General features: G+C 42.8%; 1 protein-coding gene across 1 annotated transcript in view; it reads left to right on the top strand.

Moving 5' to 3' along the window:
• The window catches only part of NHS (NHS actin remodeling regulator), a 345,093-nt gene that overhangs the window by 275,693 nt on the left and 45,666 nt on the right, over positions 1-23,734 (top strand). The window contains exons 2-3 of the mRNA XM_061408043.1: positions 5,067-5,219; positions 19,636-19,769. Of these exons, the coding sequence (XP_061264027.1) occupies positions 5,067-5,219; positions 19,636-19,769 (287 nt within the window). The remainder of the gene's footprint in view (positions 1-5,066; positions 5,220-19,635; positions 19,770-23,734) is intronic.

The raw sequence follows: 23,734 nt of genomic DNA, 5'->3' as shown, positions 1-23,734 counted from the left end.
AGGGCATTACTTTTCTACCTATGAAGATACTAACTAGCAAGTAAGTAATAAGTCTTAGTGGAGTGCAGTGGAGGGGTATGTGGGACCTTCTGTAAGTCTGGATATTTTTAAATTTTCCATTGTTGCTGGTGATCTCTAAGTAATTTTTAAGAGTCTCACCTCTATCTAGGAGAAGAGATTTACTAGCATGTATAATCTGGTGTCATGTGCTAATTACCTTACTGTGTCATGATTTACTTGAGCCCAGGGCACCTGTCCAAGCAGACCAGAGAGTCTGGGCACCATACTGGTGATACGTATGCAGTGTCTCCTGAACAGAAAGGTGATTTTCATATGCTTTCTCTGATCTGTCTCTCTCACTCCAGCTCCACTATCTTCCCTGGAATGTGAGAGGTACTTGCGTTCGTAACATCACATCTGTAGCCTGAGCGGGAGTGAAGGGACTTTAAAACACCGTATGCATCTTTGTGGTTAGAGTGCCTTCTTGAGTCTCCATTTTCCTGCTTTCAAAGAACCAACCTCACCCGGTTCTTCGCAAATAATGAAAATAGCTTTGTGACAAGTCGCCCTTCTCTGAATCTTAGAAGCATTCCTTAGTTATCCATCAGGCTCTCCTGAAAGATCCAATTGCTTATTATTGATCTGTATTATCTTTTGTATACTGTAACTTGTTTGCCACCATATAAAAGTGCCAGTGTCTTTTTAGGGTCTGTGGGGCTGACCAGGCAAGGGCAGAGCCAGGCTCCCACTCTGGTTTAAGCTCAGGCACGCAAGCCTTGTAGACTGGCACAGAGGTGTCAGGACTTGGTGATGGAGTGGTTGCTTTCAGTCCAGGTTGCTGGAAGCAGGCGCATTACTGCCATCTGAGAACGTGACAGCCTCTGTAGTGAAGCTGGCCTTGGGCTTTATTTACTAGGTTGAACTCTAGAGAAGGTTTGTGTAGAGCAAAACGGTTGAACATCACTCGTTTAATATTGTTTAGTTGAGTACCTATGTTGTTGCCTTAGTATCTCTTTCTGGAAAGCAGTCAGTGGTCCTCACTATGTGGTCTGCAGACTGGGAGCATCAGCGTCCCTGGGAAACTTGTTCTCTGCTCCCTGGGCTGAAGTGTTGCTGGCATCCTAAAATTCAAATGGCTGCTTTCTCAGACAACAGGTGAAACGTGTGTGTGTCGTGAGTTGAGAGTTTTGGTTTTGGAAGGACAACTTAATAGATGCAATAGATAGCAAATAGTCACCAACGGAAAGGAAGGGAGCAGCGGCCAGGCCAAGTGACGTCAGGGGAAGAGGCTGCCTAGGGAAGTGCACGGACTTGGCCTCAGGAGACCTAAGCTTTGTTTCTACCTCTGCCGAAAATCAACTCTGGGATCTTGGATCATACCTTGGAACCTTGATTTCCTCATTAGTACCTGAGAGCGGCAGTCTAAGCAGTAACTTTCCGTATGTTGACTGGTGCCCAGAGCAAGAAGTACATGTCTGCATCACACCCCAGCATCCACGTGCACACATGTACGAACAAACACTTATGTAACAGAACCAACAGCTTCACAAAACAACACTGTGTGCGATGCATGTTGGCATTTTCTATTCCAGTCTCCTGTATGTCTTTGTTTAAAAAATGCTAGTTCTGATCCGCTGAATGGATTTCACAATCCACTCAAGGGTCATGCCCTGTGGTTTGAAAAAACACAGAACTCCGTCATTTCCGAGGTCTCTTCAGCAGTAGAATCCAATGGCGCTGCTCAGTGCCCACAGGAATTTTCCAAAAACAACAGCTGAGCTGTGACAGATGGATGCATGCTTACACACTCTGGAGGAAGTGCATGGTGTAGAACATGGCAGCAGAATGACCCACAGATGAACAAGAAAATGATAAACCATTTCCAGGGAGAACGTATAGTGCAGCTCTCACAGTGACTCAGAGAATTAGCATCTCAAAATCACCGCACTGAATGCTGCCCGAGTTAGCTAACATCAGAGACCAGGGACATCCTACCTCTCAGAGAGGCCACAGGCTCCCTGGTTGTAGGCAGCTTTCTTTACAGTTTCCAGAATGTAAGACACCCTACCCCCCACCAACAGTCATCTCTGGTAGCCTCATGTTTATTTACACATGACTCACCATGAAGACAGGAAAATAAAAAGGGAAGAGAGCTCCAGACTTTGGTCTTTGAACCCAAGCCTGGCCCCTTCATCTTATCCGTTTCCACCACAGCAAGGGGAACTGGTATATAGTAAGCAGAGACATGTCAAGGAATGATCATATCATGATCATTTCCTTGGATTCTGTGAAGGCTCTAGGAGCCCCGCTTATGGAGGAGGGGACAGAGGCCCAAGATTTCAGTCAACTGCTCTGGACCACTGCTGGCAGGCAGAAACCCTGTCTCTCTATCCCAGAGCCCAGGGCCTTCCCCCAGTGCATCCTGAAGTTTGGTGATGGGTAGAAAGGAGAGGCACAAAGGGCAATGGGCCTCCTTCAGCCAACAGGAAGGCCAAACCCTGATTTGTAAAGATGGGGAACTTGAGTCCTGGGCATGGTCAGTGACTTACCCCAGGGCAGAGAACTGTGAGTAGAACCCAGGCTTCCTCTGGTCTTTCTACAGAATGTCGAGTGTGCAAACAGCAGCACCAATAAGTAAACAGTACTCCTAATGTGAAGCTCCGTTTTATTTTAGAAGTTAGATAAGTTTTTATAGGGGAAAAAAATCATTCTGGATTCATGTAGTGCATAAATAAATACACAGCCAGGTTTTCCCTATTCTGTCGGTGTTAAAAAAAAGTCTAGGCTTCCTGACAAGTTCTGACGCTGAGGGCGTCCATGGTGGATGCTGTGTCCACAGCGCGGAATGACTGTGGTTCATTCTGCAGGAATGAAAAGGCTGCCTGGCAGGGACAGACCGTGGACATCAGGCTTTGGCATCGGGCTTCTCCCTACCGCACACTGCCAGTGTGCAGGCAAGGCCCTGGGGAGGAAGGGATGGAGCAAGAGGGAGAAAGAAAGAAGGAGTTTCACCTGATGACATGTGCAGAGGCCCACAGCTTGCGCCTGGAAGATCTGGGGTTGGAAGCCAGCTCTGGCTTCCAAGCTGCTGTCTGTTCCCCAAGCAACATTGAGAGACATTGGCCTAAAGGAAGGTTGACTGGGGGAGGGGGATGTGAAGTGATAGTCATATTCCAGAAGTACAAACAGCACTGCAGACAGAGACCAGAGAACCAAAGTGCTGAAAGAATTGTCCACAGGGCAGTGTGACGTCTTTTTAGGCTGAACCTACTGTCTATCCCCTGGGAACTCTGAAGGTCATGGGATTGTCTAGACCTTGACAGATAGTGATGTATCGCCCACAAGGTTATGGTCACTGGGTTTATCTGAAGTTGGTGTCCACCTGTCTCGTGGGAAGGTGAGGTTCATCTCTAAGGACAGGTGGAGGCTTGGGTTTAGTAACTGTTGGGAAATATAAGAATCAGGAGTAAATAGAATCCCGCGCTGAGTCTCTCTGGCCCCCAACCTGGGGGTAGTACTGGCCTCTCTTAGTAGAAAACCACTGGAGCCCGAGTCTCCAAGCCACCAGTGCTCTCTCTGCAGCTAGTCCTTCTTCCAGGATGAAGCATGTAAAAAGGGGAATTCCCTGGTGGTCCAGTGGCTAAGACTCTGAGCTCCCAATTCAGGGTGCCAAGGTTCAATCCCTGGTAAGGGAATGAGATCCACATATCCTGCTACTAAGAGATCACATGCTGTAAATAAGACCCACTAAGTCATGTCCAACTCTTATGACCCCATGGACTGTAGCCTGCCAGGCTCCTCTGTCCATGGGATTCTCTAGGCAAGAATTCTGCAGTGGGTTGCCATTCCCTTCTCCAGGGGATCTTTCTGACCCGGGAATCAAACCTGTCTCTACTGCATTGCAGGCAGATTCTTTACCGACTGAGCTCTGAGGGAAGCCCTAAATAAGACCCAGCACAGCCAAATCAAGAATTAAAATAAGTACCCCCAGGTACCTGTAAGTTACACTTACATCATCACTGTTGCACTATCCAACAAAGAAAGAATCCACATATCCACTATGCACTAATATGGTATGGACCTGGCTTCCCCACTCCCCCACTCCCCCACTCCCCCACCAGGAATCAAACCCATGACCCCTGAACTGGGAACCAAAGTCCTGACCACTACACCACCTAGCAACTCTTAAACGGTAACCTTCTACCCTGCCCCCCGCCCAGCTCTGAGAGCTTACCCTCATTTTACAGCTTAGTCGGTAAAGAATCTGCCTGCAATGCAGGAGACCTGGGTTTGATTCCTTGGTTGGGAAGATCCTTGGAGAAGGATATGGCAACCCACTGCAGTATTCTTACCTGGAGAATCCCATGGACAGAGGAGCCTGGCAGGCTACAGTCCATGGGATCGCAAGAGTTGTGCACGACTTAATGACTAAATCACTCCCACCACAGAGGTATATATCCTACCAATCCTGATGCTCGCACGGTGCTCAGGAGTTCTGCAGGGATTCCAAAGGTGTTGTCATGCCCCGCCTCCTCTCCAACACTATGTGTACATTCCCTTCCTAACACGCATCACCCTTGTAATAGGTTATTTAATAAGTTCTTTAGTTCTTGTGCTCTTAGGCAAAACTAAGGAAGCTGAGCAGTGCTTTGAATGATGGGCAGATAGTACAGTGGATAATATATGGCTCAGTGGTAAGGTTCGGGAGATAGGAAGTAAGACAAGGGCACTGATCAGGTAGGCATCAGGAGCAGCTGTGCAGAACTATATAATTCTGAGGCCTTCCTCTGGCACTTCTCTGCCTTCCTACAAGGCAGGACCTCACCCCACTCTGAGGCCTGGCTCAAAGAGCCAGGGTCTCTCGTCCCTTGCTTTGGGGGGCAAAGGTTGTCCCTGTCTGTACTGGCAACTTGAAACCTTTCTCGAACTCCTCTGGTCAATGCAGCGGACTGGATTTCCACTGTGCCCAGGCCCCACTCCTGTTCCCCTTTCCACCCCGGGGACAGCGCAATGCACAGCTGAAAGCTGCTCCTGTCTAATGCCCTGTTTCCCTCTTGATCTTGCAGCTGTCTCCAACCTGGACGTCGAGAGCAAGCTGAGCGTTTACTACCGTGCACCGTGGCACCAGCAGAGAAACATCTTCCTCCCGGCCACCAGGCCGCCCTGTGTGGAGGAGCTGCACCGCCAGGCCCGGCAGAGCCTGCAAGCCCTGCGCAGAGGTGACTGATCTCGGGCTTGGGGGCTTTTGGGGGAGAGAACTTGGAGCTCGTCCCCACAAAGGCTTGTTCTGTGTCCCTTTGGTCCCAACACCTCCCCTCATTAGAGCCAGTACTTTGAAATGCTCCCTTTTCTACCCTGAAATGAAATTCTTGGTTAGTATAACCTGCCTATGGATATAACTAATAATAGCATTATGGCCTGAATATAGCAATAAAGAGAATTTAAAAGGAAAATGGTTTATAATAATACTACTTGCAGCATATAAATGGCCAAACATGGCAGCACTAAAAGACGTCATGGAGTCAGATATTTACGCCTATCGAAAGTAGGTTCAGAATAAGTAGAGACAGGAGTCATTCTGATCAAAAAGTACAGAGACATGAAAGTGGCAAGAGGAAACAGCCATAGAAACTGGTGCATTCAGCACGTATTAAACATGAACCAAAAAATAAAACACCTCTGGATTACAATTACAAGAGAATTAGGTTTGACTCAGAAATACGTTCTAGGCTTTTCCATGAAAAGAAGTTCTGGAGTGGTAGCTGTGGAACCTGGGGCACTGATTCCGCATTGTAGGAGGGCTCCCATCCTTGGCTCCAGCCTGGTCCTCTATGAACCAGAAGCTTCCCAGGGTGGGGGTGGAGGCTTCTGCTCCTGTTGAGAAGCAGTGATGTGATCCATTCTACATTGGAGCACATGGAGGCCTAGAGAGGCCAAGACACCTGTGAGGGTCACACGCAACAGGTTAGGTACAGTGCCAGGCCCAGACCCGAGCCTCCAGACCCCCAGCCAGACTTATTTTCCTCCACATCATACACTGTCCTAGGGAAGTAAATATTTTCAGCCCTCTCATAGTCCTGTGAAAGTCGGAGATAGGCATGCAGCCTCTTCTTCCACTGCCTGCATTTTTACTGCCGTAAAGCCACTCTACTTAGGACAAGGAAATTAAAACCTGGCATCATCCTTCCAGAGTCCTCTCCTTTGGTGTCAGAATTGGGTATGCCAGCTTTTTTGGTCTTTAGATTTTTGCTGTGGAGATATATGGGGCCTGTACAGTCAGGTGTCTTTGTTCCAGATACCCTATGCTCCTTTAAGGAATGGTATTTGGTGAGAGTGTTAACATTCACATAAAAGGCTTTCATGTTACTGTCAAGATGGAGAAATAAAATGGCAAATGTTTTCAGCTTTTTTCTTCCTCATGTACATGACTTCTCCCTTTCCCCCATTCCTTGTCTTTTTCACCTGTAACAAAAGAGCTCATGTCCTAATATCCCTAATACAATTCTTTCTGACAATTCTCCTTGGTTATTAGTAGCTGATACTATCAGCCTTATCATGAAGACTGACCGTCCATATCCCCTCGACCTACCTCTGGCATTCTTACTATTCACTTGGATTTGATAGTTGGCTGAAAAGTTCTTTACTGATTTTTTAGTGCCAGCCACCCTCCAGAAAGCTTCCTTAACAACACCCTTCCTGTTCCTCGGTGGCCTGGATTAGGCCCTCTTCCCATAATAGCCTGTGCATCCTCCCATCGTGCCACTTAAAAGCGTGTATCATCACCAACCACTTACCGGCCTGTCTCCTACCATCAATCCGTGAACAAGTCAAGGATGAGGAAGATAGAAAAAAAAATTTTTTTTGACCGACTGCACTGAGTGGCTTGTGGGATCCTAGTTTCCCAACCAGGGACTGAACCCCGGCCCTCAGCAGTGAGAGTGCTGAGTCCCAACCGCTGTACCACTGGGGAATTACCATAGATTTTCTTTTTTATTCAAAGCATTTACCATAACCCTGACATAATAAGTTCTCACTCATAGTAGGTCCTCAATGAATGTTTGTGTACCTGAATCAAATTCTGCAGAAAACTGCTTGAGCACTAGGGGTAGAGAATGATGACCAAGGAATCTGATCATTCTCACTAAATACTTTTCTGATCCCGTCATTGCTGCTGCTGCTGCTAAGTGCGCTTCAGTCGTGTCTGACTCTGTGCGACCCCATAGACGGCAGCCCACCAGGCTCCCCTGTCCCTGGGATTCTCCAGGCAAGAACACTGGAGTGGGTTGCCATTTCCTTCTACAATGCATGAAAGTGAAAAGTGAAAGGGAAGTCGCTCAGTCGTGTCCAACTCCTAGCGACCCCATGGACTGCAGCCCACCAGGCTCCTCCGTCCATGGATTTTCCAGGCAAGAGTACTGGAGTGGGGTGCTATCACCTTCTCCGGATCCCATCAGTAGAGAGCTTCAATAATGTTAGCCCTTTAGAGTTAATTATTTTTATCCCTTTATTTTTATTCATAAGTCATCTCTGATTAGATTTTTCCAGATTCAACCAGGTAACGCTAAGCTGCTCATAAGCTACCACATTTCACTGTGTTGTCAGGTTTAGACTTAATGGCAGAACTAAGGAACAGCAAGTGCCAGTATCAATTTTCTCAGAACTTCCTCCTGGGGGGCTGAGAGAGGAATATGGGGCCTCCTGGGGTTTCTAGGAAAGACAGAGGAGCTGCGTCTTGCCCTCCACACACAGGCTTGCTTCGTGGTTGTCTCCATAGCAAATCTTGGGTGTAGTAGTTTTAATAGCACTGCAGAGAGCCATAAACAGGAATTATAGGCATCATAGAATTAAAAACATGCAGTGTAGAATTGAAATTAGAAAGTGACTTTTTTTTTAAACCTTGTCCAAGAAACAGAAGCTTACTAGTGCATTTGTCAGAATACCACTTTCGCCATCTGGTGGCCATGACTAATACTGACCTATCCGACAAGCTCTTGCTCACAAATGAGCTTCCCTATAGGTGCTCTATTTAGACAGTTGGAGTATCCTGAGATCAGAACTGAGAAACCGGCTGCCTTTAAGATCCACTCTGCAGCAACCCCCCTCAACAAAGTCAACTGAGGGTCCAGGCATTGTGCTAAACCTGGGATGCAGAGAGCAATAGCATATGGTTCTTGGCACACAAAGAATTCCTGATCTAGTAAGGGAGAAGGGCAAGTAACCAGGTCATTTCAACACAGGGCCACGGGAGCTCAGAGCAAAGGCACTAACCAGGCCATGGAGCTTCAGAGAAGGCTCCTCAGAGGAAGCAATGCCTTAATGGAGTTCAAGTTATTAAGCCTCTGATTCTTCTTTTTTCCCATTTTTTTTTCTTAGCCGTTCTTTATGCTCAGAGCCAATAATGGCTTGAAGTGATGCCAATGTTTACATTTGTAAGACAGTGACAGAGAGATTATTATGAGGCTATAAAGAGAGATTTACATTTTATATTTCCTTTTCTTTCAAGTTTCGGGGCTGGGGTCTACATTTCATTGGTCTAAGGGAATGAGGACCAAGAGTCTACTGCAGTTTCAGGCTCTAGTTGATAAATGGTCTCCCACACCACCACCAGAAAGAAGTATTAGGGAGCCATTAATCTGCCTGCCTCCTGCAGGCCTGGGGCACATGAACGAGATGAGCTTTAGAAAGAGCAAGCGGGGAGAAGCCAAATGGGAAACTGAGTTGATATCTCCCTCCAGACTCCGCCCTTCCTTCTACCTTTTCCCAATCAGCGACACCTATCTTTTACTCTCATTACAATTTTAAGAATGTAGAAGCTTTTCCTCCCACCGCCCATCTAGAAAAGCTGACTTTCTCCTGGTAGAGAAAAACGAGGGTGGCACTAGAGGCAGACACTTTAACATGGCAGATTTATCTCAAAAACCTTCCTGGAAGGGAGAACAAGGTGGCAGAGTGGGACCTGGAGCCCACCTCCCTCCACAAATACAGGAAAATTCCAGCTGCATCTGGAATAATTCTCACAACGTACCAGCTAAAAGCCGTCAAAAGAGCTCAACCAACCAAAGAACCCCATATACTTGGGTAGCACTAAGGGAGAGGGACCTGCACCCCTGGGAGAGAGCTGTGAAAGAGAACTGGTTGCCACACCCCAGGAACCTCTTTCACTAGCTGGGAGGTCTGCCAGGACAAGGGAGCTTCAGGGGTCTAGAATTTCCAAGAGAGGAGTGTGCCCGTGCTACCTTGCTGCCAAGCAAGATAGACAGGGACGGGCACTAAGCTGCCATGTTACTGCCCAGCCAGGGAGGCGCACCTGCGGGTCTGCACAGTGCTAGATGTGGAAACTCAGGCTTCAGCGGACAGACACGGTGAGAGGACTTGGTTTGGCTACGCAGAGATATCCAGAAGAGCCTGGAGTGTGGTCTGGGCTATAAGTAGAGGCACACACAGGACGGGGCACAGGGCCACCAAAGGAGCCCCAGTCAACACAGGAAGGGCTGAGTGTAGGCCCACCATAGACACCTCAATCTCAGTGTGCTCACAGAGGTGCATGGCTCCAGCCACACCAGACTTTGGGAGCACACACACACACCAGGGCTGACATCGGAACCAGTTATCAGTGCTCCCACCATGGGGCACTGCTTCAGTGGGCATTAGGAGCTCATGCTTTGTGAACGTGCACACACCAAAGGCAAGGCTGCCACCCGAGCCAATTATCAGTGTTCTCACAGCCAAGATGGGTCTTGGGGTGGCACCAGCAGCAGCTGATTTTGTAGACGTGCACACTGGCTGGCAGGATACGTCACAGAGTCACGTGTCCTGGCACACAGCTGAGTGCTCTGGTCTTACCTACCTCACACTACAGCTGAGAACCAGATCTCAGGGTTTCTATTCCAACAACTGGGGGGCAGGCCCTGCCTCCAACAGAGCTGTGGCAACTACAGAACAAAGAGGGGGCCCCACCCAACATTACAGTGCAAGCTCTGGACAGCACAGCACCAAACACACCCTTCATCAAGGGAGGATAACGGCCAGCACATGCTGAGGAAAGATGCGGCAGGCATCCATACCAAACACAGCCCTCACATCAAAACTACTGGACTCACATAGTCTGTACCAGAACACTCCTATAGGAAAACAGCACTTCAAGATCACAGTAGATAACTGTTCCTCCTAAATTCATGGAGTAAGAGAAATATAAGTAAAATGAAAATGCAGAGGAACTATTCCCACTTAAAAAGACTGAGAGAAATTCCCTGAGAGAAACAGACCTCGCCAGTCTACCAGACCCAACGTTCAAAAAGGAAGTGATAAAAATGCTAAAGATCCTCAGAAAGACTATTGATAAAAAGGCAGATCACTGTAACAAGGAACTAGAAACCATAAGGAAACCAAAATTAGACAACTCAACTGCTGAGATAAAAACCAAGCTAAAGCCAATAAACAGCAGACCAAGTCTACATAACAGAACAAATAAGTCATCTGGAAGTTAACACAAGGCACCCAATCAGTAGACAGAAAGACAAATGAAAGAAAAAATGAAAGCGACATGTGAGACCTACGAGATAATGTAAAGTATGCCAACCTCCACATGAAAGGGATTCCAGAAGAAGAAAGAAAAAAGGGGATCAAAATGTAGTTGAAGAACTTGTGGCTGAAAACTTCTCAAACCTACAGAAGGAAACAGATATCTAGGTACAGGAATCACAGAGGGTCCCAAATGAGATGAACCCAAACAGATCCACACCAAGATATATAATTGAAATGGCAAAAGTGAAAGATAAAGAGGGATTCTAAATGTAGCAACAGAAAAACAGAGTCATTTACAAGGGAATATAAAAAGGCTATTAGCTGATTCCTCTACAGAAACTCTGCAGGCCAGAAGGGAGTGGCAACATATATCCAAAGCTCTTAAAGGGGAAACTTGCAAAGTACAATACTCTACCCAGCAAGATTATCATTTAGAATAGAAGAAAATAGAAAGAACTTCTCAGACAAGCAAAAACTAAAAGAATAGAGCAATACTCATGAAAATATGTTCAACATTGATAATGACTAGAGAAATGTAAATCAAAATTACAGTCAAATATCACCTCACACCAGCCAGAATGGCCATTATCAAAAAATCCACAAACAGTAAATGCTGGAGAGGGTGTGAAGAGAAGGAAGCCCTCCTGCACTGTTGGTGAGAATGTAAATTGGTGCAGCCACTATGGAGAACAGTATGGAAGTTCCTTTAAAAACCAGAAGTAGAGCTACTGTATAATCCTGAAATCCCACTCCTGGGCATATACTTGGAGAACAACATGATCTGAAAAGATACATGCACCCCAGTGTTCATAGCAGTACTGTTCACAATAGCCAAGACACGGAAGAAACCTAAATCTCCATTGACAGGGGAATGGATAAAGAAGCTGTGGTACATACAAAAGAGAAAGAAATAATGCCATTTGCAACAGCATGGATGGACCTAGAGAGTGTCATACTGAATGAAGTAAGGCAGAGAAAGTGAAATATTGCTATAATATCACTTATATGCAAAATCTAAGAAACAGTGATACAAATGAACTTCTTTACAAAACAAAAACCAACTCACAGACTTAGAGAATGAACTTACGGTTACTGGGGAGGGGTGTGGGTAAAGGATAGTTAGGGAGTTTGGGACTAACATGTACACACTGCTATATTTGAAATGGACAACCAACAAGGACTTACTATATAGCACAGGAAACTGCTCAATATTATGTAACAACCTAATGGGAAAAGAATTTTTAAAAGAATAGCTACATGTATAACTGAATCACTTTGCTGTACACATGAAACTATCACAACATTGTTAATCAACTATATTCCAATATAAAATAAAGGCTTAAAAAAGAATACAGCAATACTAAACCTTATCCTAAAAGAAATATTGAAAGGTCTTCTCTGAGTAGAAAAATAGCAAGAATCTATAGGAAAGGGAAATTTACAACAGGAAAGGTAAATATATGAAAGGATTGACAATCATTTAGATAAGCCAATACATGCATTAAAAAAAAAACAATTAAAATTGTGAAAGCAATTAAAACTATAAGGGACAGAAAAAGGATAAACATGAAGATATAAAATAGGATATCAAAATCACAAACTATGGGAGAGTAAGAAAATGTAGACTTTTTAGAATGTGAGACGTTATGACCAACCTAGATAGCATATTGAAAAGCAGAGACATTACTCTGCCAACAAAGGTCTGTCTAGTCAAGGCTATGGTTTTTCCTGTGGTCATGTATGGATGTGAGGGTTGGACTGTGAAGAAGGCTGAGCGCTGAAGAATTGATGCCTTTGAACTGTGGTGTTGGAGAAGACTCTTGAGAGTCCCTTGGACTGCAAGGAGATCCAACCAGTCCATTCTAAAGGAGATCAGTCCTGGGTGTTCTTTGGAAGGAGTGATGCTGAAGCTGAAACTCCAGTACTTTGGCCACCTCATGTGAAGACTTGACTCATTGGAAAAGACTCTGATGCTGGGAGGGATTGGGGGCAGGAGGACAACGGGACGACAGAGGATGAAATGGCTGGATGGCATCACTGACTCGATGGACATGAGTCTGAGTGGACTCCGGGAGTTGGTGATGGACAGGGAGGCCTGGTGTGCTGCGATTCATGGGGTCGCAAAGAGTCAGACACGACTGAGCGACTGAACTGAACTGAACTGAGCTCACATGACTATCAGTCTAAAACAAATAGCTAGAGTTACAGTTTAACACACTTGAAAACCAGGGTAACCACAAATCAGAAGCATACAGTGGTCTCACAAAAACTAAAAAGAAAAGAACTCAAGCACAATGCTAAAGAAAACCATCAAACTACAAAAGGAAAAACAAAAAAAGGAAGACATACAAAATCAACTGGAAAACAAGGTTTAAAATGGCAATAAATACATACTATCAATAATTACTTTAAATGTCAACAGACTAAATGCTCTGATAAAAAGACACAGAATGACATACTGGATAATAAAACAAGAACCTACAATATGCTGCCTACAAGAGACCCACTTTAGGGTGAAAGAAATACATAGATTGAAAGTGAGGGGATGGCAAAAGATACCTCATGCAAATAGAAATGTCAAGAAAGTAAGGGTAGTGATATTCATATCAGACAAAACAGACTTTAAAACAAAGGCCATGAATAAAGACAAAAAAGGACACTATATTAATGATACAGGGATCAACAGAAGAAAATATTGTCCTCATTAACATATATCCACACAATACTAAACCTCCTAAATACATAAAACAAATACTAACAGACATAAAAGGAGCAACTGATGGGGATACATTAATAGATTTTTATCAATGGACAGACCTTCCAGACAGAACATAGGTAAAGCAATAGACACATCTAAATGACACTTTAGAATAGTTAGATGGATTAATATCTACAGGACACTACATCCAAGGAAACCCGAATACACACTCTTTTCAAGCACACATGGAACATTCTCTAGGACAGACCACACACTAGGATATAATATAAAGTCTGAACAAATATAAAAGGATAGAAATTATCTCAAGCATCTTCTCTTACCAGAATGGCATGAAACTAGAAATCTGTCACAGAAAGAAAAATAAGGAAAAAATGATCACATGGATACTAAACAACATGCTACTAAAAACCAATTGGCCAACAATGAAATTAAAGAGGAAATTTAAAAATACCTCAAGATGAAGGACAATAAAAACACAACCATCCAAAATCTTTGGGATCCAGAAAAAGCCGTCCTGACCTGAGAGAAGTTCATAGCAATACAGGCCTTCCTCAAGAAATAAGAAAAATCTCCAATAAACAACCTGACCTTCCACCTAAAAGAATTACAAAAAGAACATTTAAAAGTCAGCAGAAGGAAGGAAATAATAAAGATCAGAGAGGAAATAAAATATAGATTAAAAATAAAAAATCAATAAAACCAAGAGCTGTTTTTTTTGAAAGAGTAAGCAAAATCAATGAATGGCTAACCAGGCTCACCTGAGAGAGAGGACCCAATTACACAAAATAAGAAATGAAAGAAAAATAATTACCAATATTGCAGACATATTAAAAAATAAGAAAAATACTATGAACAGTAATATGCCAACAAAATGGACAACCTAGAAGAAACTGACAAATTTCTAGAAACATACAGCCTGCCAAAACTCAATCAACAAGCAACAGATAATTTAAATACACTGATTGCTGCTGCTGCTGCTGCTAAGTCGCTTCAGTCGCGTCCGACTCTATGCAACCCCATAGATGGCAGCCCACAAGGCTCCCCCATCCCTGGGATTCTCCAGGCAGGAACACTGGAGTGGGTTGCCATTTCCTTCTCCAATGCATGAAAGTGAAAAGTGAAAGTGAAGTCACTCAGTTGTGTCCAACTCGTAGCGACCCCATGGACTGTAGCCTACCAGGCTCCTCCGTCCATGGATTTTCCAGGCAAGAGTACTGGAGTGGGGTGCCATTGCCTTCTCCAAAATACACTGATTACTAGAAGTAAAATAGACTCATACCTATCCTTTTCAAACTCTTCCAAAAGGCTAAAGAGAGGGGAACACTCCCCAAATCATTTTATGAAGCCAACATCATCCTGATATCAAAATCAAAGGCACTACAAAAAAAGACAATTACAGCTCAATATCTCTGATACATGTATCAACAGATGCAAAAATCCCCACCAAAATGTTAGCAAATCAATCCAACAACATATAAAAAGGATCATACATCATGATCAATTTGGATTCATTCCAAGGATGGTTCAACATACACACATCAATCAAAGTGATACACCATATGCCATAAAAAAAGACAAAAACAACATGAGCATCTCAATAAAGTTAGAAAAAGCATTTGATAAAATTTAATACCATTCATGATAAAAACTCACACGAAAATGAGTATAACAACGTAATGCTGAATAACATCCATTTACAACAAATCCAGAGCTAGTACAATACTCAGTGGCAAAAGGCTGAAAGCCTTCCCACTGAATTCTGCAACACCAACATGGAAGCCAGCTCTCATCACTTCTATTCATCATAGTATTGGAAGTCCGAGCCACAGCAATTAGATGAGAAAATGAAATAAAAGGTATCCAAACTGAAAGGGAAGAGATAAAATTGTCATTGTACACAGATGATATGATACTCTATATAGAAAACCCTAAAGACTCCATATAAAAACTATTAGAATAAATGAATTCAGCAAGGTAGCAGGGTACAAGATCAATATACAGAAATCTGTTGCACTTCTTTACACTAGCAATGAAATATAAGAGAAAGTAAAACATTTATTGTGTATTTAAAATTGTGTAAAAAAAATTAAATACCTAGGGAAAAAACCTAACCACTGAGGTAAAAGACTTATATGTAAGAACTATAAAACACTGATACAGGAAACTGAAGGTGATACCAAGACATGGAAAGGTCTCCCATGTACTTGTTCTGGAAGAATTAATATTGTTAAAAACAGTCATACTACCCAAAGCTATCTACAGATTTTATGTGATCTTTATCAAATTATCCATGACATTTTTCACAGGCTAGAACATATAATCCTAAAATTTATATGGAACTACAAAAGACCAAGAATTGCCTTAAGAACAAAGCTGGAGGCATAACCCTCCCAGACTTCAGACAATATTACAAAGCTACAGCAATAAAACAGCTTGGTACTGTCACAAAAACAGATCAAAAGAACAGAAGAGAAAAAACAGATAGATCAGAAGAACGGAATAGACAGCCCAGGAATAAACCCACATGCCTACAGTCATTAACCTTCAACAAAGGAGGTAAGAATATGCACTAGAGAAAAGACAGTCTTGTCAGCAAGTGGAGCTGGAAAAGCTGGACAGCCTCATGTAAATCAATGAAGTTAGAACACTCCTTCACACCATACACAACAATAAATATAAAATGGCTTAAATACTTAAACAATAACACCATAAAAGTCCTAGAAAAGAACACAGGCAAAACATTCTCAGACATAAATGGCAGTGTTTTCTTAGATCAGTCTCCCAAGGTAAAAGAAGTAAAAACAAACATAAATAAATAGGACCTAGTGAGGTTTATAGATTTTCTCATAGCAAAGACATAAACAAAAAGACAGCCATAAACAAATAAACTATAAACAAAAGACAACCTACAGACTGGGAAAAATATTTGCAAATAATGAGGCCAACAAGGGCTTAGTTCCCAAAATATACAAACATCTCATACAACTTAATGTAAAAAAACTCAATAAATAGACGTGTTTCCAAAGAAGACATACAGATGGCCAACAGGCATGTGAAAAGATGGTCAACATGGCTAATTATTAGAGAAATGCAAATCAAAACTACAACAAGGCATCACCTCACACCAGTCAGAATAGCCATCATGAAAAAGTCTACAAATAATAAATGCTGGAGAAGGTGTGGAGAAGGAGTACCCTTCTATCCGTTGGTGTGGATGTAAAGTGGTGCAGCCACTATGGAGAACAGTATGAAGGTTTCTTAAAAAACTAAAAATAGGGTTACCATATGATCCTGAAATCCCACTCCTGGACATATACCTGGAGAAAACTATAATTCAAAAAGATACTTGCACTGCTATGTTCATAGCAGCACTGTTCACAGTAGCCAAGACATGGAAACAGCATAAGAGCTCATCAATAGATGAATGGATAAAGGAGATGTGGAATATATACAATGGAATATTACCCAGCAATGAAAAAAGAATGAAATATTGCACCAACATGGATGGACCTAGAGATTATCATACTAAGTCAGAGAAAGAGAGATATATGTTATCACTTACATGTGGAATCTAAAAAAAAAAATCCACTTATTTACCAAACAGAAATAGACTCATAGACATAGAAAACAAACTTGTGGTTACCAAAGGGGGATGGATAAATTAAGAGTATGGGATTAACAGATACCCAGCACTATATATAAAATAGACTAACATCAAGGATTTACCTGTATAGCACAGGGAACTATATTCAGTATCTTATAACAGAAAGGAATCTGAAGCTGTATGCCTGAAACTAGCACAATATTGTAAATCTACTATATATAATAAATACTTTTTATAGAAGTCTTCCTGATGAGCAATGGCTTTGGAGGCAGTTCAGCAAAGAGCACCTACATGGGGTTGAGGACTTTTCTCTGGTTGTGAATGGGAGTCAACATTTGTCTCAAGAACCCCAAGCAAAGGAAGATGAGTAATTCTGCCACATTTTCTGGCAGACAAAGTTGGCAGTTGAGGCAGGGAGGCCCACAGACAAGCCAATCAGACATGGACAGAAATCAGAAGGTTCGAGAGTGCTCAGGTACTGGTTTAGAGTGCAGCACACTGAATACAGCAAAGAAGAGGCAGCATTAGGGAGGCCAGTGTCAACGGGCAACAAGACCCAGAGAAGGGCCTAAGAGAAGGGTACAGTGAGGCCACTGACTCAGTACCCAGCCCATGGAAAGACAGGGCTTTAGAGTACATTCTACGATTACAAAAGCAGACCTTCATGAAAGCATTAATTTGTTCTTCCTTTCAGTCACTCCACAAACATTTACTGAAAATCCACTGTATCACAGGCACAGCAGGGCACAGTGATGGAAAGCTGACTATAATCTCTGTTGTCCAGGAGCAGACTTCTATACAGAGGCAGACATACAGAGAGATCCTGACTTTTATCACTACAATGACAGAGATGAAATGGGCCCTGGGCACTACAGGGCCTGTAGAGAACAGACACCTGACGCCACCTGAGAGGGTCAGTGTAGTTGGCTGTTTCCTAATATGGGTAAAGGGCTTCCCTGGTGGCTCGGTGGTAGAGTCTGCCTGCCAGTGCAAGAGACGCAGGTTCGACCCCTGGGTCAGGAAGATCCCCTGGAGAAGGAAATGGCACCTCACTCCAGTATTCTTGCCTGGGAAATCCCATGGACAGAGGAGCTTGGCAGGCTACAGTCCATGGGGTAGCAAAGAGTCGGACATGACTGAGCAACTAAACAACAATATGGGGGAAAGAATACTGTCTTATGAGTAGCCAAATATTCTATATTATCAGTGTCCAAAGAATTAGAATGTGATAAAATGTAATTATAACAAATACTGTCAAATCCCAGCAGTCTTGCTCTGATGGGCAAGGTGTGTTTACATCTTCTAGAGCTTACAGGTCAAGGAGTGGTCACGAGCAGGGCCCTGGGGCCAAGTGTGTACCAGTGACAGCTCAGCAATGACTTAGCCTCCCTGATCCATGTAGGTGTCTGCACAAGAGGGACACTATCAGTGCCTGCTTCGTGCAATAGTCAAGATAATGCACCTACAAGCTTTTGCAAAGCATCTCTGATGCATGCCCATTGCCCAACAAGCACTGGGCATTACAATTATTATTGTAGATGTGCTGAGTGATGGCAGTTTTAAACAACAGAAGGCAATTTAGGACACCTGCTGCACAAATTTGTACCCCGTCATATTGGGTGGGGGTCATGAGACTTGAGGCCCTGGGTGTGAGTGTGGGCTGGGTTTTGGCAGGTAGTGCAGCCTTTGTTGTGGCCAGTTTGTTGGGCAGGGTATGTTGGGTAGGCTCACTGAGATACCCAGAAAGCTAAACTGTGCTCCTGGTGTCCCTGTGATTCTTATTATACAGTTAGGATCACTTCACCCCACACATGGAAATTTCTTGTTTTTTTTTTCCCCAAAGTAGCTTTATTCCTAAATCAGACAGTTGTCATCACTGGGATCCCTTTGCTTCCTCTAGGAACCCAGAATTTGAAAACCATCTGGGTGTTGTGGGTGACAGGGCTTAGATGGGTGTAATGGTGTGCCAGCCACAGTCTCTTTAAAAAAAAATGTAAGTAAGTAAGCATTAGTTGCTCAGTCCTGCCTGACTCTTTGACCCCATGGACTGCAGCCCACCAGGCTCCTCTGTCCTTGGGATTTTCCAGGCAAGGATACTGGAGTGGGTTGCTATTTCCTTCTCCAGGGGATCTTCCCAACCCAGGGATTGAACCTGGGTCTCCTGCACTGCAGACAGATTCTTTACCAACTGAGCTACAAGGGAAGCCCAAAAAATGTAATAAAGAAATAAATAAATGAGGCCCTAATGTGTAGGACTCACCAATTTCTGTGATATAAATATTCCCACCGTAGCCTATTTCAAGTTACTGACAATTTACAAGCTGGCTTGCAAAATTCCTGAACGCCTAACTATCTGTGCCCCTGAGCCAATGTGAGCTGGCTCCATCACCCACTGGATATCTGTGAGCATCTGTCCTTCCCACGCCCTGGGAGGCTCTGGCGTGTCTGTGCCTGTGGTCCACTCCAGGACTCAGGTCAGCAGATCTTGCACCACTATTCTAGATTTTTTTTTTCTTGCTCATGTTGTTTTGAAACAAGTTGTACTGAGAAATATCAAACGCAGAGTGATCCGTCTTGAGACGGACCCACTGAATGTAGACATCCAATTTCATATTACTATGAAGTAAAAGTTTAGTTCAGAACCATTCTGAAAATCTTATTTGGTATACAAATGAGCTAGATTAGCAAAAACTCACTTTTTTCCAGCCTTTTGCTCATCCTCCCAAGGGAGAAAGAGAAATTGAAAATGCCAAGTGTGTTTCTATATTATTGATTTTTCTGCCCCCAGAACACCGGAGCCGGAGCGATCGTCGGGAGCAGAGAGCTGCTGCACCCATCTCAGTAGCAGCTCCTCCACTGCCCGCCTACCCCCCGGCTCACAGCCAGAGGAGGCGCGAAGCCAAGGACCGGCACTTCTTAACGGTGAGCTTGGTGGCCAAGTGGCCACCCTGTGCCTGCTTAGTGGGAAGTCTGAGTGGGTCTTGGGAGTCAGTGTCCCTTCTCCTACCAAAGGAGACTGGGCTGCCTGAAAGAGCTAGTTATGGGCATTTGACAACTGAATTTTTCCCCTTTTGTTTTTGAAAGGAATGCCTCTTTCTTTGGAATAGAGTGGGGATACAGATTTTTTTTTTTCAGTTAATTGGCTGCACAATGCTGTAGAGCAGTAACAGTTAAGGACTCTAAGAGAAATTAGGAGTATGGGATTAAGACACATACAGTGCTATATATAAAAAAGATAAACAGGATTTATTGCATAGTTTTGTTGTATACCTGAAACTAACATGATATTCTAAAGTATAATTTAATAAAAATAAAATCAGGGGGGAAAGTCCTTCAAATCCTAATTCTTCTGCAGTTCTAAATCTGAAAGATTTAGGGCTGGTTATTTACCTTCTTTGTCCTAAGCTCCCTCATCTGTAATATGGGGATATTAATAGTAGCTAGCTTATAGAGTTTGAGGGTTAAATGAGATAAGGCATACAAAGATCTTAGCACAATGCCAGGCATAGAGCAAGACCTCAGTAAATGTTAATTGCTGCAAGCACTACTATTGTTACTAGCCAGGTGATAGCATGGCTGTCTTGGCAGGGTGAACTGAGAAAGAACTTACGTGATGTGAAAAATTAGTGTTTAAAGATGAATCATGTCATAATTTCATGCTTCCCCCATTCTACAAAGAAGGGTGTTCTGAGTAACCAGCTACTAGAGTCATATCACCACCACTGGTGATGTCAGCCTTGCCTGGGTGGGTGTGGCTGTAACTCGGCTCAAGCCCCCAAGTATGGATCAGACATGATGAAGCTGAGACCAGCTCAGAATACCTGAAACACCATTACCCCAGGTGTGTCTTCTGAGGCCTAAGCAGGAACAGGTGAGCACTTTCTGCCATCACTGAGGTGAGGGACTGCTATTTCTGTGACCATATCAGCCCACGTAGCCTGCCTGAGTGGGTGGACTCCTGCGCCCTTGTCATGCCAGTGTCATGCCTAAGTCTAAAGAAGTTATAATAGTGTAGGGAGAGGTTGAGGTTTTTATTTGAAATTAAGGTTGTATGTATGATTATAAACCCTGTACCCTTCTGGGTTTTATAACATGCAAATTAGAATCAAAATATTTGGGTCACATGATGCCAGACACCCAGATGAGAACAGATTTCATCTGAATGACTCTCATGATATATCCAGATAAAACAATGAGTAATATTTAACAGTAGACAGACATTTTTCCTACCTGTGGCTAGATAGTAGGCTTCACGTCCTTCAGGCTCATCAAATGTCTGCTAAGTGCCACACTGCTGCAATGCGGCTCAGGGACCAGAAAGGAAGGTAAGAGCCTCTGAGGGCTTTCCAGGTCTTTATATAGAACAGTTACACATGCTAGTGATTTGTCATAAAAGCCCCTACTTGACAAAAGTTCCTATTAAGCTCAAATCTGCTTGCTGAAGCATTTGCTTTTAATGAGGCATTTTCTGCATAAAAATGCTAAAAATATTTTTCCCATTCATTATAACATGTTTTGTGGCTCATTAAGTTGGTTTTTTTGGCGGGGGGAGGTGGGAGAGAAGATGTTAAGCATTTACAGAAATGACATAAAAATATTACCCTTTGTCTTCATCTGCATAATTTTTAATAATGTCTAAATTCCAAAGTAAGAGTATAGGAAAAAGCTTAGACTAATGAATAGCAATGAGGGTACTTCATTTTCCCAATAGACATTAATAAGAGGTCATACTTATATAAAGCAGAAAATTTACCCATCTCAATGATACTATTTAGTATATCTAAGTAATTTGGGAAAACTTTAACTGTTTCATTTGTTTGATTGAGTTTGGATCACCATGGTCATTGGAAGAGTTTCCATTCAAGTTGAATCCCTCAGACCTGGAGCTGACTCACAATAGAACACAGTTCTGTACATTATGCTTACAAAGGCCGTACACTGCTAAAAGAGAAAAGGCTGTTGGTGTAGGGATAGGAAATTTGTAGCCAAATTGCTAGACATACATCATCACAAATGGCAACTCTTCTTTCATTTACAAGACTTTAGTTAAATCATTTTTTCCTTTAAAAAAGCATTCATACTGAGATTCTGGTATATAATCATCCACAGTTCTACAAACTGTTATACTGTACCTTGGTCATTAAAGACATGGACTGTGAAGCCAGCTGCCTGGAATTGAAGACCAGCTCTGCTATTTACGAGCTATGTGACCCTGAACAAGATAATCATTTCAGTGTCTCAGGGAGAATAAGAGCTAGTACCTCATAAGTCTGAAATAAGGATTGAATGTATTAATACATGTAAACAGTACCTGAAGCATAATAAGCACTTAATATGTATTAGACATCATCATTATTACAATTAGGCAGTCAAGTCCCTGAGGTTATCAGTGACACAGTGATAAGACATGGGTCTAACTAGGTTTAAATCCCAGCTCTGTAAGCCAAAAATTCAAGGGATATCTCCTAACTAAAGTCCACGTGGAAATTCTCCTTTAGCAAGGATGGCAAAGGAGGTGATCTCAGGTCCAGACGGTTTCCCAGGGGAATTCAACTAAACCTTCAAAGTCCAAATAATACCAATGCTCTATAAGTTGTTTCAGCACATTGAAAATGAAGAACTTCACCATTTCTTTTATGAACTTTTGCTGAAGGTTTGATACTTAAACCTGATACAGATGGGAGGGAAGGTGGGAAGGAGGGAGAGTAAAAGCCAGGAAGGACAGACCAATATCAATTCAGACCAATATCAATTCATGATTATTGATGCAAAACTACTAAATTAGGACTTCCCTAGTGATACAGTGGATAAGAATCTGCCTGACAATGCAGGGGACACAGGTTCGATCCCTAGTCTGGGTAGATTCCACATGCCATGGAGCAGCCAAGCCTATGTGCCACAATTAATAAGCTCGTGTGCCACAGCTACTGAAGCCTGCGTGCCCTAGGGCCCATGCTCTGCAACAGGAGAAGCCACCCCAGTGATAAGCCTGTGCACCTCAAGAAAGAGTAGCCCCTGCTTGCCACAACTAGAGAAAGCCCACATGCAGCAATGAAGACCCAGTGCAAAGCTAAAATAAATAAAATACATTTAAAAAGTAAATTAACTTTGAGCAAACAGAATACACTATCATATTAAGAAATTAATATACCATGACTAAATGGGATTTATTCCAGGAATGGAAGGTTGGTTCAGTATTAGGAAATCTATTAGTATCATATACTGTGTTAATAGATCTAAGGAGGAAAAATCCATATGATTACTTCCATAGATGATGGAAAGGCCTTTAATAAAATACAAGACCTATTCATTATGAAAACTTGAGAAAATAGGAAGTGAGTGATACTTCATTAACAGGATAAAATATCTCTGCCTTAGTCCTAAAGCCAATATCTTACTTAATAGGGAAACATCAGAGACATTTCTACTAAAATCAGGAACAAAGGAAGGATACTCACTATCTGGTACTAACTGGCATTATATTAGAGGGATTAATCCATGCAGTTAGACAAAATAGATCAATTACAGGTATAAGAATTGGTAAAGAAGAAGTAAACCTAGGTCTAGTTGCAGGTGATGTGGTGCTGCACCAGGAAGATTGGAGAGAATCAATGATAAAACTAATTTAAACAATAAAAGAATTCAGTACAGTAGCAGGACATAAACACAAAAATCAATACCCTTCATTTATACAAATGAGAGACAATTAGATGACCTAGTGCTATAGAAAATTCCATTTACAGCAATAACAAAGATTACTTAGAAATTAATTTTTCACAAATGTGTAAAACCTATATTGGAAAAGCTTGAAAGCATTCCTAAAAGACACAAAACTAGCCTTTCTCAAATGGAAGGACATCCCTTGTTCTTGTACAGAATGATTCAGC

Source organism: Bos javanicus, chromosome X, assembly GCF_032452875.1.
Source record: "Bos javanicus breed banteng chromosome X, ARS-OSU_banteng_1.0, whole genome shotgun sequence".
Lineage (NCBI taxonomy): Eukaryota > Metazoa > Chordata > Mammalia > Artiodactyla > Bovidae > Bos > Bos javanicus.
The sequence above is the reverse complement of the archived record's forward strand: the minus strand, read 5'-3'. Positions and strand labels throughout refer to the sequence as shown.